General features: G+C 35.9%; 2 protein-coding genes across 2 annotated transcripts in view; both read right to left on the reverse strand.

Moving 5' to 3' along the window:
• Positions 1-14,795, reverse strand: part of LOC136797538 (uncharacterized) — a 37,940-nt gene extending 23,145 nt beyond the window's left edge. Inside the window, exons 1-22 of the mRNA XM_067054117.1 lie at positions 14,724-14,795; positions 13,933-14,039; positions 13,282-13,358; positions 12,880-12,946; positions 12,314-12,399; positions 11,753-11,798; positions 11,234-11,309; positions 10,937-10,972; positions 10,206-10,279; positions 9,564-9,662; positions 8,658-8,729; positions 7,941-8,119; positions 7,506-7,587; positions 6,784-6,859; positions 6,233-6,287; positions 5,716-5,800; positions 4,867-4,935; positions 4,255-4,362; positions 2,964-3,044; positions 2,417-2,470; positions 1,813-1,966; positions 1,262-1,554 (exon numbers count right to left, since the gene is read on the reverse strand). Coding sequence (XP_066910218.1) covers positions 1,262-1,554; positions 1,813-1,966; positions 2,417-2,470; positions 2,964-3,044; positions 4,255-4,362; positions 4,867-4,935; positions 5,716-5,800; positions 6,233-6,287; positions 6,784-6,859; positions 7,506-7,587; positions 7,941-8,119; positions 8,658-8,729; positions 9,564-9,662; positions 10,206-10,279; positions 10,937-10,972; positions 11,234-11,309; positions 11,753-11,798; positions 12,314-12,399; positions 12,880-12,946; positions 13,282-13,358; positions 13,933-14,039; positions 14,724-14,763 — 2,016 coding nt within the window. The 5' untranslated portion in view covers positions 14,764-14,795. The remainder of the gene's footprint in view (positions 1-1,261; positions 1,555-1,812; positions 1,967-2,416; positions 2,471-2,963; positions 3,045-4,254; positions 4,363-4,866; positions 4,936-5,715; positions 5,801-6,232; positions 6,288-6,783; positions 6,860-7,505; positions 7,588-7,940; positions 8,120-8,657; positions 8,730-9,563; positions 9,663-10,205; positions 10,280-10,936; positions 10,973-11,233; positions 11,310-11,752; positions 11,799-12,313; positions 12,400-12,879; positions 12,947-13,281; positions 13,359-13,932; positions 14,040-14,723) is intronic.
• Positions 14,796-19,391: 4,596 nt separating this feature from the next.
• Positions 19,392-21,584, reverse strand: LOC136797479 (uncharacterized). Its single transcript, XM_067054052.1, has 2 exons — positions 21,047-21,584; positions 19,392-19,873 (listed from the first exon to the last, which is right to left on the reverse strand). Exons 1-2 carry the CDS (start codon positions 21,527-21,529, stop codon positions 19,457-19,459), a joined length of 900 nt encoding a protein of 299 aa, XP_066910153.1. The 5' UTR covers positions 21,530-21,584; the 3' UTR covers positions 19,392-19,456.
• Between the last annotated feature and the right edge of the window lie 407 nt (positions 21,585-21,991).

Below are 21,991 nucleotides of genomic sequence, written 5' to 3' on the forward strand. Positions count from 1 at the left end.
AAAGAGATCTGATTCAATCCACCTCTCCACAAAACCAGATTCGCCGGAGCTGTGTTGCTTCACAAAACCAAGTTCGCCAAAGCTGTATTGCTCCACAAAACCAAGCTCCTCAAACCTTAGCATTGCCAAGGATTCCTCAACCACCAACTCAACCAAAACAATCCATCAAACAAACTGGCTCTAGAATTCCACGACTGCCAAACATCCAACAAACACAACCACTACAAGGACAAATACAAGGCCGTATTCCACAGCCACCAAAAGGCGAAAGCATGAGACATACAGCAAACAAATTCATGAAACGCAGAATCGCAAGATTCCAATGAACACAAAAACAATAAAAACACTACAAAAAGCTAAAAAAAAACTTTCGTAAATAATTTTTGATAAAAATTTCAACACCGGGTCTTTTCTTATCTTACAATATATATCTTTCTCCGTATAAATATATCTTGTGCTTTATTCCCAGATTCCTTGATATAATTAAAACTAATATCTCTTTGGAGGTAAGATCATTTTTAGTGCGTTTGATGTATTTTGAAGAATCTTCTGAATTTGAAAATGAAGATTGAAAAGGTGTACTCTTAAGTTCCAAATAAACGGGGGGGGTGACCTAAATGCCGGGGGGTTTGGAAATTGTACTTCTAAAAACCCAAAAATAAGGTAATTATAGGCTAAAATCACGCTATTTAGAGAAAAATAAGGGGCCTTCTCTTTGAAAGCTGAAAATAATCTTAAAAATTAATAGACGGGGGGGTTCCTAATAAGGTCCAGGGGGGTTTGAAATTTTTTTGAACAATTAACAAGCGGGGGGGGGGGTTTATTTGGAACCTAAGAGTAAACGTACGGACTGCCAATTTTTTTTCACCTTCCGCAAATTTATGAAGACCTTGTTGTAGTGAACCCGTTTTTCGAAAATATACCTTATCGGGGAAAACTTCGTCGGGGAAAAGTGACGAAATTTTGGCCAAGTGACGAATATTTTTCCCCGACGACATTTTCCCCGACGACATTTTCCCCGACGAAGGGATGATGATGATAGCCTTGGATAGATAGATACATTAATCATTAACGTTTGCCGTCGAATGTTCTTAACTTTTTGAGTTTTAAGCCTAAAATGTTCTTAAAGTTCTTTTTTTTAAACATAGGTGTTTTAGAGTCCGAAAAGTCTTAAATTGTTTTTAAGTTGTTCTTAATATTCTGGCCATATCGAAGCCTTTTCGTTATATGATTCGTTTTTATAAAAAAAGGGTATTCTTACCTTTGTTCTTGTAAATTTTGAAACTTCAAGTTCACATTGACTTGAAACGACCAACTGTCCTTTATCATTGGGACACACTCTCTTCTGACTACAGTGATGAGTTAAAGTACCATCCACACCATGAACAAATAACATATGTTCATGATTGCAATCGTGGTGTTCTGTTGTTTTGTATATGAGAAGTGTACCATCTGCAACGTGTTGACATGTGTCTATAGCCTTAAGTTTGATACACATTGGTGAGTGGTAGTATAAGGCTTTGGTAGTGATTGGTGTAGGTGTGACGAATTGATCTGCGAAAAAAATAAAGGGTAAAGTCTTATGACATTTTGCCATCACAAGCGACTTTTAATACAAATGAAATATAGCTTTCAGTTTTAAGGAACGATACAGACGTCCTGGGACACTAGAGAACTTCCTCGAAAGTTAAAAGCCTCATTTTCCGTTACAATATACATAACCGATAACTGATTTTTTCAAATCTTCTAAAAAAAACATTTTCACGGAAATTTCATTTTTGCAAACATCCCCAACGTAATAAATCCACTAACCATCATCTTTTCCGCAACCAAACATTTCAATTGCCATGCATGGGTAATCTTTTTTGCCCCAATATTTGGGGATAAATTTGAAATATCTGCCATAGACACGTGGTGAGAGTTGACTGAGGTGACCTTTATATCGTTCCTCTGTACCGGCTATCAGCTATTGAAATGAAGAAAAATAAACGAAATATGTAGGGATATTGAGTTAAATAAATCCACCCGTCCCAACCTCGACGAAAATCATCCAGGTGCAGTTTTTAATGAGCTCTGTGATTAGTTCGTATCAGTTACAAACCGTTATTACTCCCTCGATTTTCTGATTCAAATCTAATAACCACTACTCGAACCCATAGCCACTATGAGTACTATGTTGGAATGGCCCTAAATCAAGATTTAGGCTATATATTGGACGGAGGATCGAGACGAAAATACCATTAGATGCTAGGAATTCCCAACATGTTTCGGCCAGGGCCGTTTTCAAGTTCAAGATTTTAGCTATATGTTTATGAAGTTATTTTGATATTTGATGAACAGTGGTATATTAGTAGCAGAGAATTTTGTTGAAACACAGAATGGTCAATGAAAGAGAGAGGAAATCTTCCAGTGAAACCTTTTTGCTATCACCACAACTTGATCCATCTCTCATAACTTCGTCTTTTGGACACTAAAAAGCAAGGAGATAATCAATATTTTAACAGATATAATTATTGAAATTTGTTTATCTTACAAGAATAAGTTTTGGCAAACGGATAAATTTTCAAATTTTCGTACAAATTTTTAAGGAAATTCGGCAAAACTTCTTCTCGCCAAAAACTTCTACCTTAAATGTAAGCATTTATTTTGATCGCGTAAACATTGATAAAACCCCTAATCTACCTTAAGTGGATAAATTTTGGCGGGGATTAAATTTGGCGAATTTGGCCAAAATTTGGCCAAAATTTGCCAAATTAAATCCTCGCCAAAATTTCCAAATTCGGCAATTCGCCAAATTAAATCCCCGCAAAATTTAACAAAAAGAGAATTATGTGAAAAATCACAACTTTTTAGTATATTTCAGTGTAACAAAATTTCCAATTCGCCAAATTAAATCCCCACCAAAAATCGTATTCTGGCCGATCGCCAAAATTTATCCACCTAAAAATTCTATGTTTACTTACTTTTGCTGAGTCACCTGTACAAAACTCTGGAAGATCACAATTACTCTCGGATGAGCGACATAGTTCGCCTTGCTTTTTGAACTGAAAAGAGAAAATTGACAAGAAGTAGAATTGAAGTTTAACATTTAAACTGAAAATTTAAAACAAACAAAATGCTTCCGTCAATTTTTTGCAATGACAACGCCCGTTAAATGAACTTAACAAGTACTGGGAAGGGGTTAAGGCTCATGGAATCCTTATGGCTAAAAGAGCCCCTCCCCACCGCCCTTTAGTAACGCCATCATGTCAAAATGTTCGATCATAAAAATCAGGAAAGCTAAGCATGGCCGAAGTAATGCATTATTTGGCATCACGCCATCACGCCAACCCCCCGAGGGTTTCAATATCTTAATATACTAAATGAGTTTATGAAAAATGTCTGTAACGCTAGCCCAGTAACATATTAAGGTTTCTAAAATTTGAACGCCGCGGCTGGAAAACCTATCCTCCTTCGATACAAAAAGTCTCGCGCTAAGTTTGACAAGCGTAGAAAACTCGGATAGAGAAGACTCGACACTGCTATTTGTAAACGAAAAAAGTTCTGACGTCAATTTCATGAAAAACTACTGTGACGTCACAAAGTTTCAAATAAAAAGGTGTGGCATTTTTGTTGCACGATTTCGAATTATTTTATATCAACACACGCAACGAAATCCAACATTGTTGTTTGATGATTAAACTTCGTCTAACATTATTTAAAAAGGTTTCAATGTTGGTTGCATTGCATATGCGTCGGTCTTAAGCTGTCCGCATGTGAAGCCAACAAACGGAAAAACCTTCAGTGCTCAATCGCAAAGCGCGAGCCTCTCCTTCACAACTAAGGCTTTTTCTTTCCTAGAAGCAACCCTCTCATCAACTCAGACACCTTTGGGCGTCTGCAACGACGGGTACCCTCGATAATTTTGACAGGGTCACTATGGCATTTCATTGAACACAAACTTCCGTTATCTTAAAAAGACATATCATCGAGGGTTACAGACACAAAATTTTGACTAATGTAGAAAGTTTAGAAGTATAATTTTTATTATTGTATTCGGCGGCATTTTAAGCCAAAACTATGTCAGGAATTAACCCACATTATAGTATTTTAAAGGCTTTTGATGTGCAAGCAAAACCGTTAACCGGCGTTTGCGACGACGGGAACCGTCTAGTTAGAACTAATGATATTTCACTGAATAGAGGCAATAATTGCAACGTTATTCTTATAAATTTCAAATTGAAGTAAAGTAAGTTGTTATAAAAAGCATCCTACCAGGCACTTTTGACTACAGCACGTGGGTGAGTTTTGATAGCTGCACTGCGCATGTGCTTTGAGTCGACAATGGTGTGGTTGACAACACGGATCGATCTTTGAACACATCTGAATAGAGAAAGAAATATTCATATTTATATCGTATCGTTAAGTCTGGAAATTTTTTAATAGGTCTGCTAAAATAAGATGCTTGGTCAATGTTTTTTTGCAAGGAAACTGAAATTTGTTGGCTACTTCTTCCTTTGTTATGTAAACTATAAGTTATATTTTTTTTCTCAATCTAGGATACTCTAGGGTCTCTAGGGTGGAGCCTGGAGGTTACTATCTTCCCAATTTCGGCCCAATCTAGTATATCTCTTGTTCTCAGCACATATACGTCTAATTACAGTGGCTTTCGTTAATTCGAGCTTCTATTATCCGAACCTTTCTTTAATTCGAACTAAATCTCAGATCCCGTCAAAACATTAACAAGAATGACACAAGTGATGTAAAAACGTCTAGTTAGAATTAGGCTCCATTTGATTTTTGATTCGGTGAATTGTTGTCCTGCCGATCCTGACTGGATCCAAAATGTTTCACAATATGAAGCGTGTTATATCAAATTCTGTATACCTCGGGTGTTCCGCAGTCACATTCTTCGTTCCCTTCGATGATTCCATTGCCACATACTGCTACTACAGTCTATGTGTAAAGAGATAATGATAATCTATCGTCTCCGCATCAAAATTTAAATAAATCAAAAACGGTTACAGTCAGAACCATCAAGCAGATTCCTTTGTGTCAGAACCAACCTAGCTGGCACACAACGTTGTTTCAACGTTCATCTAACGTTATATGGACGTTATGAACATTAGATAAACGTTGAAACAACGTTGTGTGCCAGCTGGGAGCAAGTAGACTTTCTTTGTTTTGCTTATTTGAGAGAATGAGGAAGCACACCAGTGCTGAGTACGTCGTTTCACTGGCATAACTCATACTCCTTTTTGGTTTTAATGCAATTAAAGTGTATCAGAGGAAGCACAAAACTGTGGGCTGTATACATTAGGAGTCTGAACCTTTCATGTCGATTTTTATCTGATTGGTTCAGACAAGACACTGCAAGAGCTTCAAAATCGTCCTTGAAAAACACCTTGAACACCAGAGAAAAGACTGAATGGTTCAGAAACTTGCCGGTGTTTGAGGTAATGCATTTTGCCTTGGATTTTGTGGAGAAAATTGATAGTTGATTTATGGAAATCCCAGAAACAAAAGAAATGCTTAAAACACATCACTTCGGGAGGTGAGGTGTTTTTGAGAAAAAGTTTTTGCCAAAAACACCCGACAAATCACGAAAGGTTCAGAAAAAGTGTTTCAGACAAAGTGTTTTCAGGGTTTTTGGGACTTTTTGACATGACGAAAGGTTCAGGCTCTACCTCTAGTTGTGTACTTTGTTTTGATGTTTTTGATTTGGACGAGACTTACTGATTTTGGATAATTTGATAGACACGCGTAATCCTTTTTGGCGAAATACTTTAAACTGCAATCGGAGAACCCTGGTTTACTTGATCTAAATAAATAATAGTTAGAATTAGTCTCCCGAGTAATTTGATTTATTTGACTTCTCTGATATTACTTCGAATGCTGATAATTTATTCAAAGCATTGACTGTATTCTAGACGACGTCATATTTTCCTTCGTTTTGAGTGTAAAACTCAGACTCTTCAAGAATGAGGCCTAAAAGCCTGGAGCTGTCTACCTTATCGGCCAAAACTTAGTCGACCCTAAGTGACTAAATTTTGGCTTGGTGAGTAAAATTAGGGCCGACTAAGTTTTGGCCGATAAGGTATTGTAGATTAGTGTTGATGTCACAAAATGGATCAACATAAAAAGTGCTAAAAGTTGAGTTTAATAAATCAGAAGACCATTGTGATCATAAGAAATTCAGTATTATTTCTTCACAGATGATCGTAAATACAAAAAATTTCATTTTTTGACTTACTTAGATCCTTTCATGAAGCACCCTCTTTCTGATAAACATCGACATGTATCACCATCTGAAACATAAAGTTCCGTGTTCTGTTTATAATCTACATTTTTTTTCTGGAATAGCCCAAAAGTAACGCTAATTGCAGGACGGGATGCCACCGTTGATAACCACAGAGGGAATGAGTGATTTAGACGATTTAGCAAATGATTTAAAACTATTGATATGCTGTTCCAGAAAAAAACTTGTACCCCTTATGTTCAGTAGGACTTGTTTGGGAAAGGTGACCCACCCTGGATTTTTTGTTCAATTTTTAAGGACCCCCTTTGGATTTTTTTTTCTTCTTTTGGACCACCCTCGATTTTCCTCCTCATTTTATTAACCACCCTGGATTTTTTCACTCGAAAAATCAGACTACCCTGGATTTCGGATTTACACCTCCTCAACATGGAGGTACAGACTATTTCTGGAATAGCCCAATGTATGAGCAAACTCAATAAAAAGTCATCCTACGCTTAAATTTTATGGACCGAAATGACAAAGAAAAGTCAAAGCTACTAGCTTACCATGAGGAAAGTTTAGGGTATGACCAATTTCATGTCCCAACACAAATACTGGTCCACTGATATCGTAAAATGACCACTAGAAACACGAAAAGAAGGATACTCAAAGTTTGAACCGGGAATATAAGCGAGTGAATATTATTTATTTATATAAAGTAATAAGTTTCCTGTTAGGAATTTCACCCAAAATCGGTGAAGTAGAATTCAATTCCCCAAATCAGGATAAAATTCTGATAATGTTTGATTATCGGTATTAATAACGGAGGTTTCCGGACTAGCAGTTACCAGTAATTTCATTAATCAGACTAACAAAGAAATCTTGCCGCTTAAAGTGATCAGATTCAAAGACAATCCTACATTCGAACATTTGCAAATATCAACCTTTCCATCTTTTGGACAAATGGAATTTCCCAAACAACATTTCAGTTTGACATTTTTGCTGACCCAACATTAGAGTCAGATAAATATTGTTGTACTGGGGTTTTGCTTTGTTTTTGATAGACTGGTGAATGAAAAATTAACTCAAATTCTCAAATTCTTGTTTCTAGGCCGGCGAATTCATAGCAAGGCAAGTGTATTGATTAGCATAAAAATATACTTGAGGTGGCAAACCACCAAATTTTTAAACCGGCAAATGGTAATTTTTTTCGTGCCTTGGACTGGGCGAAATTCGCCAATAAAACCCCTGGTTTTAACATGTTGTATCAGCTTTATAATTCACTTACTCCGACAATGGAAGTAGCGAGTGATGAACAAGTTGCTCCAACAAATGCTAAACCGATCACTCCATTATGCCATGAGCGATGACTAAAAAGTTAAAATACAGTAGCATTCATTTTTAGAAAACCCTAATTTCATACTTCAGTTGGGCTTTCTAACTTCTAACAGTCTTTTCTAAAGAGTCACCAAAATCATAAATTTCAAAATTACATTCATCGACGTTATTAAGGTTAGAATTGAGAAAAATGGTCTATTTTTTTAAGGATCAAGTAAAAATATATTTTGTATTGCTTTTTGCAAGAGCAGCAAACAGCTTCATATGTATAGATTGGCTTTAAAGCATCAAGATATTGTAGATGCCGTTGATATCGGGTCTGTGTACAGACTAGGTACATCTATGGCTAGAATATTTAGGACTTACTTATTTAGGACAACCTTACCTTAGGAAAACTGCATTATCGATGGATAAAAAAGACAAATCTTTCATGATGACATCTTTGTAATATTTCGAGAAAGCTCCCAATTCTTCGTGAGCCCATAAAGAACGTGTAAAATGTGGACCCTCTTTTTGAATCTCTATGGCAACCAAAACCAGCCTTATATTGATGGCTTGATATGACTGAAATGGAAATTATTTGGAGGAATTTAAATGAGTTTTAACTAGTTCAAAATATTGGTTTAAGGTTTATTCGGTCAAGGTTTAAACACTACACGAGCACGACAATGCTTGTTTTAAGTCTCATGGGTATTCCTAAAATTTGGAGTTTTTGGCTAAAAGTATTAGATTAGATTAGAATTAGAATATAGAATTATTGCAGGCTAAGCTGAAAATCCCACCAAAAGAGCCATAAGGGCCCCTTTTCACACCCTCGAAAGTCCCTCAAAGGGAAACAAAAACCAATGAAAAGCAAATCGATTCTCTGTAAGGGTTCCAAAATTACGAAAATCTAAAATTGACTCCCTCAAAGGGTCATAAATTCTTGAAATTTTGGCTGAAATTTTTGGGAAATAGTCCTACAAAGGTTGGCAGAAACACAAAAAATGGACAAAATTTTCGAAATTCAGTCTCTCTGGGTCTATTTCCAAACTTTGGCTCGGACATACCCCTCAATCTCTCAAACCTAGTACCCCCCCTGGGATTAAAAGTTATTCCTTACCATATCAAGTTGTGAAACAGTATGTAGAGCTTTTTCAATGACCAACTTTTCATCTCGACCATAATATTCAAACTGGAAATTTAGAAAAATTAGAAATCGATAATATACCAAGCGCTTTTTTTGATTCGATTTTGACGTTGTAGAACCATTCGCTGGAAAACTGCCAACATACTTAAAAAGACAGTCATCAAGTCACGAGTTAACCTTAGAAGATTAGGCTGTTCTATTTACAATTCATACTCTTAGGTGCCGAATAAACGTACCCCCGCTTTTTTCCAACCCCCCGGACTTTATTAGGACCCCCCCCCTAAATTTAGTCTATTTTGACCCTTTTTAGGCTTTTTAAAGGTCCATTTTCCAGCCCCCCGGTAATTGGGTCCCCCCGTTTATTTAATTTAAAAATTTTTTCCAACCAACCCCCCCCCCCCCGCTTTATTTTGACCCCCCAGTTTATTCGGCACCTGAGAGTACAAGGGGAAGACGAACCTTTTCAAGTAAAAAATAATAATTATTGAAAATGTGTAGATACCTCCTGCAAAATAGCCCTAGGTAAAAATTCTTTTTCATACCTTAAAAGGAGGGTGGACGAACTAAAACCAGTGTTTTACCCGCTAGAAGTTTTAAAATATTTTTTACCCCCTGGAAAGTAAAAAAAAGCTTTCCTTAGACCTCATGGATAATTCTTCAAAAAATAATTTTTTGCTTCAGACTGCAATAGATTTACCGGGTGTCCCAAAAAAAGCTTTACATGATTTCAAACGGGTATTAACTGACGTTTTGACTTCCAATCAACACAAAATTTTACGCAAAGTAGATTTAGGCCATTTTACTTATTGTGTTAAAATCTTAGACATCAGTACATAATTTGCTTTTTACGCAAGTATGTTTGTATTATTTTTAACTTACAATTTGCCTGTCAATGCTGACAAAGATCTCAACGAACTTAGTTACATTGCTTTTGAGATATGGCATGTAAACGTTTTCTGTATTCGCCAGGTGCACTGTCTATAAATAAAAGAAAGAATTGGATTTTATATTAAAATTGATTACTGGCCCTTTAAAATGACATCAGCCTGAAAATTCGTAAAATAAACTTTCTTTATCAAACTTGTTACCTGTTATTGTCTAAGACAATGCAGTTTTTCCCTAAAACAATCAACCGTAAAACTGCGACCGAGCAAATAACGTCACTTATTTTCTAATGTGAACGCACTAGACCAATTAACCGGGGAAGTTTAACCCAGATTGCTTGTGATTCTAAGCATTGATTAGAGGGTTTGTTTGTTTGTAATTGTTATTTATCGTTGACATAAAAACAAATAGCTACGAATCTAATACAAGTCAACCTATTTACAACTTATAGTTCTTAAATGAAGCCGACACCATCAATGTACACTTTACATATTCTACACGGACATAACGTTGGTTTCCAATGCTTAATTTTGTCTTTAAATTCTTTAAGGTCATTAAGATGTCGAAGTTCTTTGGGAACTAATTCCCATATTTTTGGGCCTTAAAAATAAATAAACTACTATCTTGAAATCTTACATTGTCTTTAGTTACTTTGTGTGTGGTTATGATTTTGTCTGGATGCTCATCAAGTGCTGGTGCATCCTCAGAATCTGGAATGAAAGGTTGTCACGTGTCAAACCTTTTTTACTGTAAATTATACCTTATTACACGAATATTACTAGGCAAGTATTCAACGGCCTTGAAATTGAAACTGTTTTTTCAAGAACACCATGGCTGGTTTTGATTAAAGGGGTTTTTATTAATACAAAATTTTTCACTTCATGTTAATAAAATGACTAGTAATCTTCGTGTATAATAAGGTAGATAGTACCGTAACTTTGTGTAATGCCGACTTACCTTGTCTAATTTCGTCATAACAACTATCTGGTCTTTAAAATGTTTAGATGAAACCTTCTGAAGAAGCTGTTTAAAAAAATCACTTAAACTACTTGTAAATACTTTGCAGACCAGATAGTGGCTAATGTGCGTGGAAGGTATGTCGACATTACACGAAGCTACGGTAAATTAATAGTGGTTATAGGATAGTCCATAAATAATGATACTTGGTTTTTGATTATTCGAGAACTGTTCTGTCACTACAGAATAACCTTTCTTACATTCACTCTCAGCGATAAAGTCGGTTCTTATTTGGCCGTCATCTAGGGCAATTATTATACAAAGAGACCTTTTTACGATGATCTAATGACGTGGTGTTTGAACCCAAATATCTTTCCTATCAGATCCAAACAACAAAATTTAAATCTTACCGAATCTTTGGTCTTCTGGATGAAAAATCTCATGATCTAAAGTAATAGATATTTAAGTAGCAGGTTATGACAAAATTTCTTAAATATGTAGAGAGATTTCATTGAATATAAAAGGGTTAAAACTGTCACTGAATCTCTACATATATTTAAGAGACAATGGACTTTTACAGAAATACAGTACATCATGTAATCACAATCTTCAGGTGAACAGAGTTGAAATTCCCTTAGATTCCCATTCAATTCCTCTATGCTCTGAGAATAGCCAAACTTCGTTTTGTGAAAATAGACTAGCTTCACCTTTATTGACTTGATGGCTTGCTTTTTTGATGATATCTGCTGCCTTGATAAATTTGTGATCTCCTTTTTCATTGTCCTGTTTACAGTAAAGAAGAAGTGAGATTTTTGAAATGAATCTACAGTTGACGCTCTCTAATTCGACGTTCTACTATTCGATAAGCTCCCTTGTTCGATAATATTGAAAGTCCCCGTCAACAAAATACTTGCATAAACGACGCTCTACTATTCAACACGCTCCCTTATTCGATGAAAATCCAATTCCCCTTGAATATCGAATTAGAGAGTGTCAACTGTATATATGTTTTCTAGGTGTTTTGAAAGGAATAGTTTTACCTTTTTGTAAAATGAAAATTCAGAAATAAAATTGTTGTGTGACTAGTTGAACGTGAATTGTGTTCTTTTTCATTTTAAATCCTCGTTCCAGTTCTTTGATCGAACTTAGGCCCGACGTACTGACCCAATTGAACATCATTTCCGACCACTATTACGTATTGCGAGCTGGCGTAAACATAAACTTACGTGCGGCAATATGTCGTACGTCTCTTCTCCATCTTGTATTGTTCCCCTGAAGACATAGAGACGTTTGAAATACATTCTTACGATTCTATTCTATTTGAACTTCAAGTGTATTGAAAATTAGTTAATATCTAAAGCATAATAATCTTGAAATATCTCGATACCTATTTCACTAGCTAGCACCTGACAACCATTGCTTTTTATTGAGCAGTGAACAAATACATTCGAGTTCAAAGCCCTGAAGGGGCTAGAGAGGAATCTTCAACTTTTCTCAACCAAGAAAAGTGAAGCTTTAAGATTTGCCTGCTGATTGAATCTAGCACTTTCTTTGTTTTCACGCGGTACATTTCTCGAAACCCTGCGAGAGGATTTCATTTCCTATCCGACGTTTGTGTGAAAACCACTTGGGTCACGCGTTTTGGAAGGGAAAAAAAGTGGCTTCATTCTCCCAAGAGTTTCCTCACTAGACCCTTCGGGGTTTTTAAACTCAATTAACAAATAGATACAAGCTGCAGTGGTGCAATGGCTATTCGTTTTAAGCCTTTTTAAAGCAAGTTTTCTTACGTGACACCGTGACAGGTGCTGATATGTGCGTGTGAATTTGGATGATCTTTGACCACTCCAATGTAGTGACAATCTTCTGGAACTGTCTATAAAATATATACATAGAGTTTTTATCACAATTTTGTTGCTAATACATTTTAAAGGATCCAGGCTGTTAAAATTGGCGTGGAAAAAAGCATCCCAATTAGAAAAATAAGAAAACTAGTCATAACTGCGGACTCCTGGCGAAAAGAACCGCGCAAAAATGAATTCACGGAAATGCGGGATACTTGCTCGAATACTGCCCTATCCAGTCAGTTTTAGAGCTCCGTGAGAGGCCTGCTTTTACCCTGATATGATAAACCTTACAATACACATTTCACTGGGTCTAAAGAAAAGTAAATTAAGCAAAAATTCTAAATGGTAGCAAACTTTCCGATAAGGGGTATATAAAATATTTTCAATTTACAACGAAACCAACCTCGTTCCCTGCGTATTATCAGTTTTTTTATGCTTATTGAATGGCGTTCATCAGTAACGTAAATAAAGCCTGAAATACACGGGGACGAGGTTGTAACGAAGCTTACTGTTTTATGTTGAGATTTTCCATTTTCATCAAAGGTTCGAACAGTGATCCCTCCGTCGCTGAAAGTCCTGAAAATTACCAAACAAAGAACCAGTAAAATTTTTCTGAGGCTCGACTGTCTTTATTCTTTTTAGCACTTTGAGCCTCAAATTGCTCCATCCTGTTTTTATTTATGGGGTGTAATTCTAATTGAGGTATTTTAGACGTTTTACCTAATTTTTACTACTTTGACCCCTAAATTGCTTGAAATTGAGTAATTTTAGGCTCAGCATTGTTCTTTAAATTGTTCTTATTTTTTAGCAATTTTGAGCCTCATTGTTCTTATAAAATTGTTCTTATAAGAACAGTGTAGCAACTAAAGCCGGATTTATGTCATCTTTTTGACGCGATATTTTCTTCATACCTTTTTTTCTTCAGATCAAGAACGAAGTCTTTTTGTTGTGTGGGAATCTTCAATGTCAACTTGTCCACGTGTTTATCCTGCTCAAGTAAAGGAAGAGAAGAATTGCTTATTTAAAGGTTTGTGTTTGTGTTTTTATTAACACTAAAAGCCTGGTTACCGCAAATTGGGGCAGAGTTGGAGAGCAGTACAGTATTCAGTGTCTGTAATAAAAGCGACGTAGCGGAGGGGGGGGGTGGGGGATGTGGTGAACATTGAATTGTTTAACTGAAAACTCAAGTTTGGGTGGGGTGGGGTGGGAGCATTAAAGTGAAATTAACGAAGCGAATATACTTTTCTCGGCGACCTTTGCACCCCTCCAAAAATTGGACACGGGGGAAGGGACAGGCTTGAAGAACTTTGATTCAGGGCCTTCCGTCTGCTTGCCCCAAATTACTTATAATACTAGCTAAAAGACGATCTTCAATGGAATAAGTATTGGAGCTAGGGAAGCTTAAAATCAATATGTTTGATCACTACAAGGAGGTTTCCGACGTGATGGCTGTTGGTACTGTTGTTTTCTATTGACCAGTATCTCGGTAATTGGCGTTAGAACTACGGGTTTTCCGATTTTGCACCTTCAGAAGCCCTACAAGGGATATTATACAGACTCACCTCGTCTGGTAACTTGGTATAAATGCTTCTCCTCATTCGGTTGTGTTGATGATCTAACATTTCTGGACGCACTATTTCGTAGTCATGTGTTGCTGGTACTGGCAGCACTGAAAATATTCAGTAAAACTTGAGAAAATGATCTTGCGGAACAGGTTTAATGGTATTTTAATTGTCTTATTAAGTCATTGAGTTTGAAGAAATGAATCTTCAAACTTTCTCAAGCAAGAAAAAATGAAGCTTTAATTTTTCCCAACATTTAAAGAAAAATACACGGGTCACGTGTTCTGGACGAGAAATGAGTGGCTTCATTTCCCATCCTGGAGTTTCGGATCTAGCCCTTTGGAGCTTTGAGATCAATGTATTAAGTAGCTTTAGCCGAGTGAAACCTGGAGAAACTTATGATTTGACAGATTTGATGGATTTGACATAATATTTTAGGATTGTATTGAGTAGCTTACTACAATCTGTGACTAAATATTGTAACAAGAAAGTTTCCTTCCCCCAATAGTAATGTTGATGAGTGGAAAGGCTGCCACCATGCTCAGAAGAAGCTCACATCAACACTGATATTAGGGGGGAAGGGAGTTTTCAAGAAATTGCAACATGTTTTGTCACCGATTGTAGATATCAACAATTAAAGATTCAGCTGCCAAGAGAACTTCAAGGATGCCTAAACTTTAAAAATAAACCCTTTACAAATCTGGCCAATTAAAGTTTACGGGGGTCGTGATTATATGATAAAAGCCAGCTTTTTAGTTCTCTTTAAATCTTGAAATTAAAGCTATACATACCTTTTATACACAACACCAGTAGAAAAACATTGAACTCCATGACCAACCTACCAAATTTATCTAACTGAATTTTCTTCTATGGAATAATGGAAGTTTTGATTTTGAAATGCTTCCTTATAAAACATGGTTATAATATAAAGAAAGCCAATCGGGCTAGTTACAAGTGCCTTTTATCATTTAACTTAACACGGAATACTGCGAAAAATTCTTTATTTCATCTTTTGCGCGTAAACTTTTTTTGATTTTTTGTTTTTTGACGGAAGAGTGTTAATTAAGAATTCAATTGTTTTGAATTTGCTTTTACTAAACTCTTGGCGAATACTACCAAAATAGTTTGTAATACTGTATGTATTACATGCAAGATTTAAGCTGGGTTGGGCCCTAACCTAAGAATACCGTAAGAATATTTTAGGATGATTTTCTCTAAAAAGTTAAGAATATTCATAATGAGTTGAAAAAAAAAACCATTCTTATAAAAAAAAGCGAGTTTAACTTTTTTTCTTTTATAAGAACAATGAGGCTCAAAATCACCAAAAGTAAAAACAATTTAAAAATAATGCTGAACCTGAAATTACTCAACTTCAAGCAGTTCAGGGTTTAAAGGGCAAAAAATCGAGTATAACGCCTAAAATACATCAATTACTCCCTATAAATAAGAACAGGATAAGAACAATTTAAGGCTCATAGTGCCAAAAGATAAGAACAGCCGAACCTCAGCAAAATTTTACTGGTTCTTAAAATAAAACAAAGTAACGGTTCACGACATTTGATTAACGGTGATCGGTACACCTCCTCCGTTTTATCGCCTATGAAAAATTGCCAAGAAAGAAAAACAAAACGTTTTCCTGCACTATATCTGCATTGATGATACAAAAAAATTCTAAATACCACTGAGTCTCTCTAACTCGAACAACTTGTTTCGTCGTTACAGCAAAAACCTTATTTTATAACTCGAATGGTTCTTTAACTCGGACAAATTTGTGTTTCCCTTGCGTGCTCGAATTATGGATACTCCATTGTATAAATTAGTTTGTACATACAACGAGATTAAAGCCCCCCATACATCTCAGAGCGCTCTCAGCACTAACAAATCTAAAAGTTGAAAGACCATTTCTTTCTCAGGGTTTGTTTTGATATTTAAGGCCGAGATCGTGTGAACTTAACATCAATAAGCCCCCTTATTTTGTCACTTTTATTTTGCTAGCGAAAAATCACTTTTCTTCCTTCAAATTAATGACGGAAATTTTGGCCAGTCATCTCCCAAAGGACATCGGGTTCATGAATCATGGAAAGAAAAAAATTACGAGCTTAGATTCCAACTAATTATAAAGGGCGGAAATTTGTAAAAAAGAAGGCGTTTTTTAAAGTGGAGGAAAAGTTGACGAAGTTAAGGTCATTTTAAGATTGGATCCCTGATTGCCTTATTTCAAAAGTTCAATCTATGCAAACAAAACACATAATTCAAGTTCCTCGCAATTATGTCCTTACAGCCTCAACCATTGCCGATATGTTTATTAAAGATTTCACCATTAATTATAGAATGTCGAATTTCGAAAATCTAGAAACAATAGTTAGGAACCTTAACTTCAAATATAACCTGAAGGCTTGTTTCATAACTTTGTCTATGATGATTGTGTGAGTTTTGAGTAAAAGGGGGCAGTCTTAATATTATTAATAGAATATCGCCTAAAAATTTACTTATTTATCACACTTTCCAATATAGTCGTTTGAATTTTTCGCTAATTATTTTCAACTCAAAAACCTTTTTAACTTGAAATATTTGATAGACAATATTTTGTTCTCAAAAGAAAATGCCAACAGGACAAAATAATCTACGAAAAAAAAAAAGTCATGTTACGAATCCTATCTGAAGCTGAAATTGTTCTTATTTTTCGGTTTTGGATTCCAGGCTTTTATTTAAAATATTCTAGGCTACGTCATATCTTCCTTCGTTTCGATCGTAAGTCTCCTACTCTTCGGGTTATGCGCACTGATCTTGTTTTGAATATTGAATTTCTCCGGATACATTGCATGCGCACTAGAGAGTTTCGAAACCTTAGCCAATCAGCTGTGTTTTAAACATTTTTTTTATTTTAAACCTCTATTGATAAACTTCTTTTGTTTAAAATTTCTATTATGTTTAATCCTATTTCCTATTTTAAAAGCGATTTCCCGATGGGGGTCACTAGTGGCCGCCCATAGCAGTGCCTATAAACCAAGAGTAAGGCGTAAAAGCCTGGAGCTGTCTATTATGGAGTCTGCTAAATCACGGGCCTTACGCGCCCTATATTTTGAACACGCGCCCACGCGCCTCGCGCGCCTCGCGCGCCTTGCTTTTTCACGCGCCCAAATTTTTTTCACGCGCCCTTAACTTTTCACGCGCCCATATTTTTCACGTGTCTTAATTTTTTTCACGCGCCCTTAACTTTTCACGCGCCCCTATTTTTTCACGCGCCCTTAAAATTTTCACGCGCTTATAATTTAATTGCTTTTTGGCCCATTCTCACCTTGAAAACAAAAAGATGTACATCTCCTTTTTCTAAGCGTTGTGAATCAATAATATCTGGGTTGTTCTAGATTTTATCTTAAGATTTTCCAAAATTTTCGGTTTTCCAAATTTATTCCATTTACATAAGGGGGTTGCCACTTAAGGGGGTTTTTGCAGTAAATAAAAGTAAATAAAATACGCCACTGTCCACCTGTCCATGCAAATGGTGCAGAGCTTCTTGATAAAGTTTTTTGTAAGCAGACAAAACATTAGACTATACACGTGTCTTATATTTTGTTCTTTCATTTTGAGCTACGAAATTTTCTGACTCGTCTATTATGTAGACTAAAATATTCTTGATATGTTGCTTTATTCACTTATGTCTCAACAGGGGTTTAAAATCATATAATTTTAATTTTGTGATGCCCTTGACCTAAGCTGAACATTTTTTCACTATTGGAAACTGGTTAAATCCAGTAAGAAATATTTCCCTGTCTTGTCCCCAGCCTTTTTACGAGAATATTTCCTTTTTATTACTTGTTGTGAACAAAGGGTTAATCTTTCTCGATAACTTACACACAAAATGATAATTAATGTCTACTTAGCTCCTCCTTTTTTAACAGATTGTAATATCGCAAAATTACGAGTTTCGTAATATAATAACCTGAGATCTACGGACCGAGAACACATATAATGAGTTTATAGAGCCCGTCACAGAAAACCTCAGTGGCGGTGCAGCGCAACGCATAGAATTATTTGGCCTTTGTCCAGTCAAAGACTAAAGGATCCTATCCTGCCCTATCTTAAACATAAAGCTGCTAAGAGCTGGTAGTTTTTAGACTCGACTTTTATTGTATTTTTTGGTACTTTAGACCTCAAATTTTTATTATCATGTACCAAATTCAAACTATCAAAAGTTATTCCTCTAAATACACGTATTTACTTTTTTTATGAGAACATTAAGGGATTTTTAATGAGAACATTTAAGGCATTGCGGGCTCTTAAAAGTTGAGAACATCTGAAGGCCTCAAAAACTTTGGATGTACTTATAAATTTTGAAAACGTGTATATGTTTTACTAACAGCTAATCTGGAAAGAAATTTACTCGTAAACATATATTTCTCAGTTGCTAGGTGTGTTCTGATTTACTTGGGTGGCCACCGCACAATTATTAGAAAAATTCTTTAAAAAGTAAAAAGTTTAACCATCATAATCATTATGTAGTACTGGGTTATAACAAGATGTGGTTTTTTAGAAGAACTTAGAAATCGAATGAGTTAATATATCAATCAATTGTAGCTTATTTACTGTTTATTGAATAGCGCTTTTTTTTCTCAAGCATTCTTTAACAAATAATTCCGATAATTTTTCTTATCGCTGAAGTTGTGAAAAATAAATTTTTCTTCTTTTGCGCTTTTTTCTGATTCATAAACGGCTTGGCGACTCACTGTCGCCATGTTACATTGCAGAAAATAAGTCTTATTTGCTGCCAATCGTGTTATAGACAGTTACGGTCATGTCTTTTTCAATGTTGCTAGTCGGCAGAGTTATACACGTTTACATGGGCATATGGGTTATAATATAATTCCGATGAGATGGTAGCCAATATAAACCACTGACCTTTATATATCCCTGGACCAAAGCTATATCCGCCATCTTTGACCGAAGTTTTTTTGAAAGTTGGTACCCGCAAAAAAGCCATTATAGTTTTTGAAACTTTGCCTAACGACAAACGGCGCTACATCATTAGTGTACAAGCGAAACTAGATCTAGCGCTCTCTCCACGAGTACCGATTTCAGAAAAAGCTCCGATCATAATATTTTGCTTGACCGGCATTGAGAAACTTGGTCCAGGGATATATAAAGGACAGTGATATATAAAGGTCAGTGATTATAACTGATAAAAATGATTATTTCTGTTTTTACGCACTCATTAATCGACAAATTAAACTGCGAACATTTCTATGAAGATTTTTTTGCTAAAAAGTAAAATTGAATTCAAAATGAGTGAAATGATAATGAAATTGTATTTATACAAAAAGATGTAAAGTAAAAAAATAAAATTAGGCAAAAATAAAAAGATTTAGTGTTTCCGGAATGCTGGTGAAGGAAAAAAGCTCTCATGTGACCGGCCGGAAAATTTTGTTGTTGCTATTTTTGATAACTTAAGATCATTGAAATAAAACTTTCTAAAAAGCTATCCTTAAATTATAATTTTGAAAAATTTGTATTTGTACTTTTGTTTTTATTTACCACCATCAGCTGGTCTACCGTTATTTGCATACTTTTTGCAGATTTCCGGAATACGGAATTGATTAACATCAGGTTTGCCAGTATAAAAATAATGATATCGCAACTCTAAACTTGTTGTTGTTTTGGAAATCGGACTTCCTTGTTGGAACCTTCGAAAGGAGACTGGAACATAGGGTTGTGTGAAATGTGTCTTTCCAAAGCGCCATCGTTTCTCAGTGAAACCGCCTTGCGGGAAACTAGGGCCGTTACGTAGAACGTATTCGTCTTTACGTGAAGAATCTTTTACGGCGAAGCGTCGTAAATCGTAGAATGTGATTGCTTCGTTTATGGTGACAGTGGATTGTGTGCATAGTTGATTGATTACTTGTTCTTGAGGTGAACTCTCGTTGAAGCGTTGAGTGAAAGTGTACTGAAAAATTATTGACTAAGCATAAGAGGTTTTGTAGATGGATGATTTTTACTTCTCAAAGAACACGGATAATCTTTATATACCTTTCTCGACAAACGCAACCTCGTTTAATAGTGATAAACGAGGGAGTCCTAATAAAATCTAGCCTGTTAGACGAAAACCGCTTTTTTATCGTGATTTAACAGAGAAAAAATTTGGTTTGTGGGAAGGTACTGGCTAAATAAAACCTGGATATTTCACCAGTTTGGAAGGCTTCGGAAGTTTGAAGTGACGTCAAAAATCTTTGGAAAACCTTTGCTACAAACATTCGAAAAAGACGCAAAATGAAACAGACGTCACAATGAAGAAATATAGCTTTGACGCCGAGTATAGGCTACAGTAGTAAAACCCAGGGAACCTAGTACAACCTGGAATACTTCAGTATAGTTCATAAATACGTTCTGAGCATTCTCGTTTGAGTATCTTAAAAGCTTTTCTGTGCTTCAATATCTTGACTATTGTCACTGACCTTTATATATCCCTGGACCAAGCTATATCCGCTATCTTTGATCGAAGTTTTTTTTGAATTGGTACCCGTAAAGAAGCCATTGCAGTGTTAAAAATTAACGTCTAACCACAGATATCTAAGCCCGAAGGGCTAGATTTGCAGCTTTAAGCTTTCTCCAGCAAAAAAAAGTGAAGCTAAAATTTGACTTTTTAAATTTCGTGCCGATGGATAGGATCTAGCATTTTGATTGTTTTCGGAGCGCGATATCAAAAAAATTAGGCGGCAAACGCTATTTCACATCTCTCAAACCGGTGAAATTGCATATTTTAGTCACGTGACTCTGGTAGGAAATCCTTCCACAGATGAGCTTCACTTTTTGAACAAAGCTGCAAATCTAGCCCTTCGGGCTTTACAGATATCTGTGCGTCTAACGGCGCTACATCATCAAAATTTTTCGAGGAAAAGTAGATCTAGTGTGCTCTCGATGCATTTGATTACACCGCTATTGATAAGGATACCACTTTTCAAAAAACTCCAATCAAAGATTTTGCTTCGCCGGGATTGAGAAATTTGGTCCAGGGTATATAAAGGTGAGTGACTATTGTGAATAAGTGGTTTTGAACACTGAATGGTAGCCAGCTTACTGCATGATAAAAAACAGTCGGCGAAAATACGTCAAATCTTACCAGAACGAAGATGCCATCCTTCCTGATCGTGATTCGTGATTGTCTTTCGAATTCTTTCCCATTCATTCGTTTACGTGACACTAAAACTCTTTGTTTCTCATCACCTTCTGTGGAGTCCATCCAAATAGCACCGGAGAGAATCTCCCGGTTGAATCCTTGCGGGAATGAAGTGTTTACAACTCCATTGAAACTGACTGTAAAGTCTGACGGCACCTGCTGCGACGTGAAATGAGACCGGTCCACACAAAATGGCTTACCATCAGAACATTTTCGATCAAACCCACATGAACAGATTTGTTTGGGTCCGCATGCGCTGAAAGCACCGAAAGAGTCAGTTCCGTCACATTCGTAATATCCAATCAGATTTTGTTCCTCACAAACGACTCCTTTACCAAAGAAATCGCATCTTCTCGGTTCTGATACAGCGCATGCGTAAAAAATAAGACACGCAAAAATAGTCAGCGTGAAGTGTTTGCCCATCATTGTTGCTACCTCTGATCAAAATTCCCAGCCCTTTGATTATATGTCCTACTTTCTGCAGAATTCGTCTCCCTTTTTATACACCCATCAGGAAGTTCGGAAATTGCCGTCCAATTTCCAATTTAGTTATTTCTTGATTACATTTTTGCAAATAGGAAATTACTTAATTTGCTTGTAATTTTAACTAACCAGTTTAGACAAGATGTTGATCACTTTTTAATTTGTTACCATTTGAAATTCTTGTTCATTACTTGTGGAGCTTAAAATCGATAAACATCTGTTTTAAATACGTGCAACATGATGGGAAATGTTTAAAGGGAGGGTAGCAATCAACTAATCTTTTAGTGTTCATGGTTACTCAGGCTAATCTTGTTTTTTTTTTTCCTCATTTCCACTTGTTCACTTGGAAGGGTGTGGGAAAGCGCATTAAAATCATGCAAGCTTTATTTAAAAACCGCTCGAATA

The sequence above is a fragment of the Clytia hemisphaerica genome, unplaced genomic scaffold (genome assembly GCF_902728285.1).
Source record: "Clytia hemisphaerica strain Z4C2 unplaced genomic scaffold, Clytia hemisphaerica genome assembly, whole genome shotgun sequence".
Lineage (NCBI taxonomy): Eukaryota > Metazoa > Cnidaria > Hydrozoa > Leptothecata > Clytiidae > Clytia > Clytia hemisphaerica.

What these genes read in the sequence shown, in the direction of transcription:
- LOC136797479 (XM_067054052.1), bottom strand. Translation starts at nt 21,529, where the DNA reads ATGATGGGCAAACACTTCACGCTGACTATTTTTGCGTGTCTTATTTTT. An exon ending in AGGATGGCATCTTCGTTCTG is followed by an intron (nt 19,874 to 21,046) that starts GTAAGATTTGAC and finishes ATAATTTTTCAG; the next exon opens with TACACTTTCACTCAACGCTT.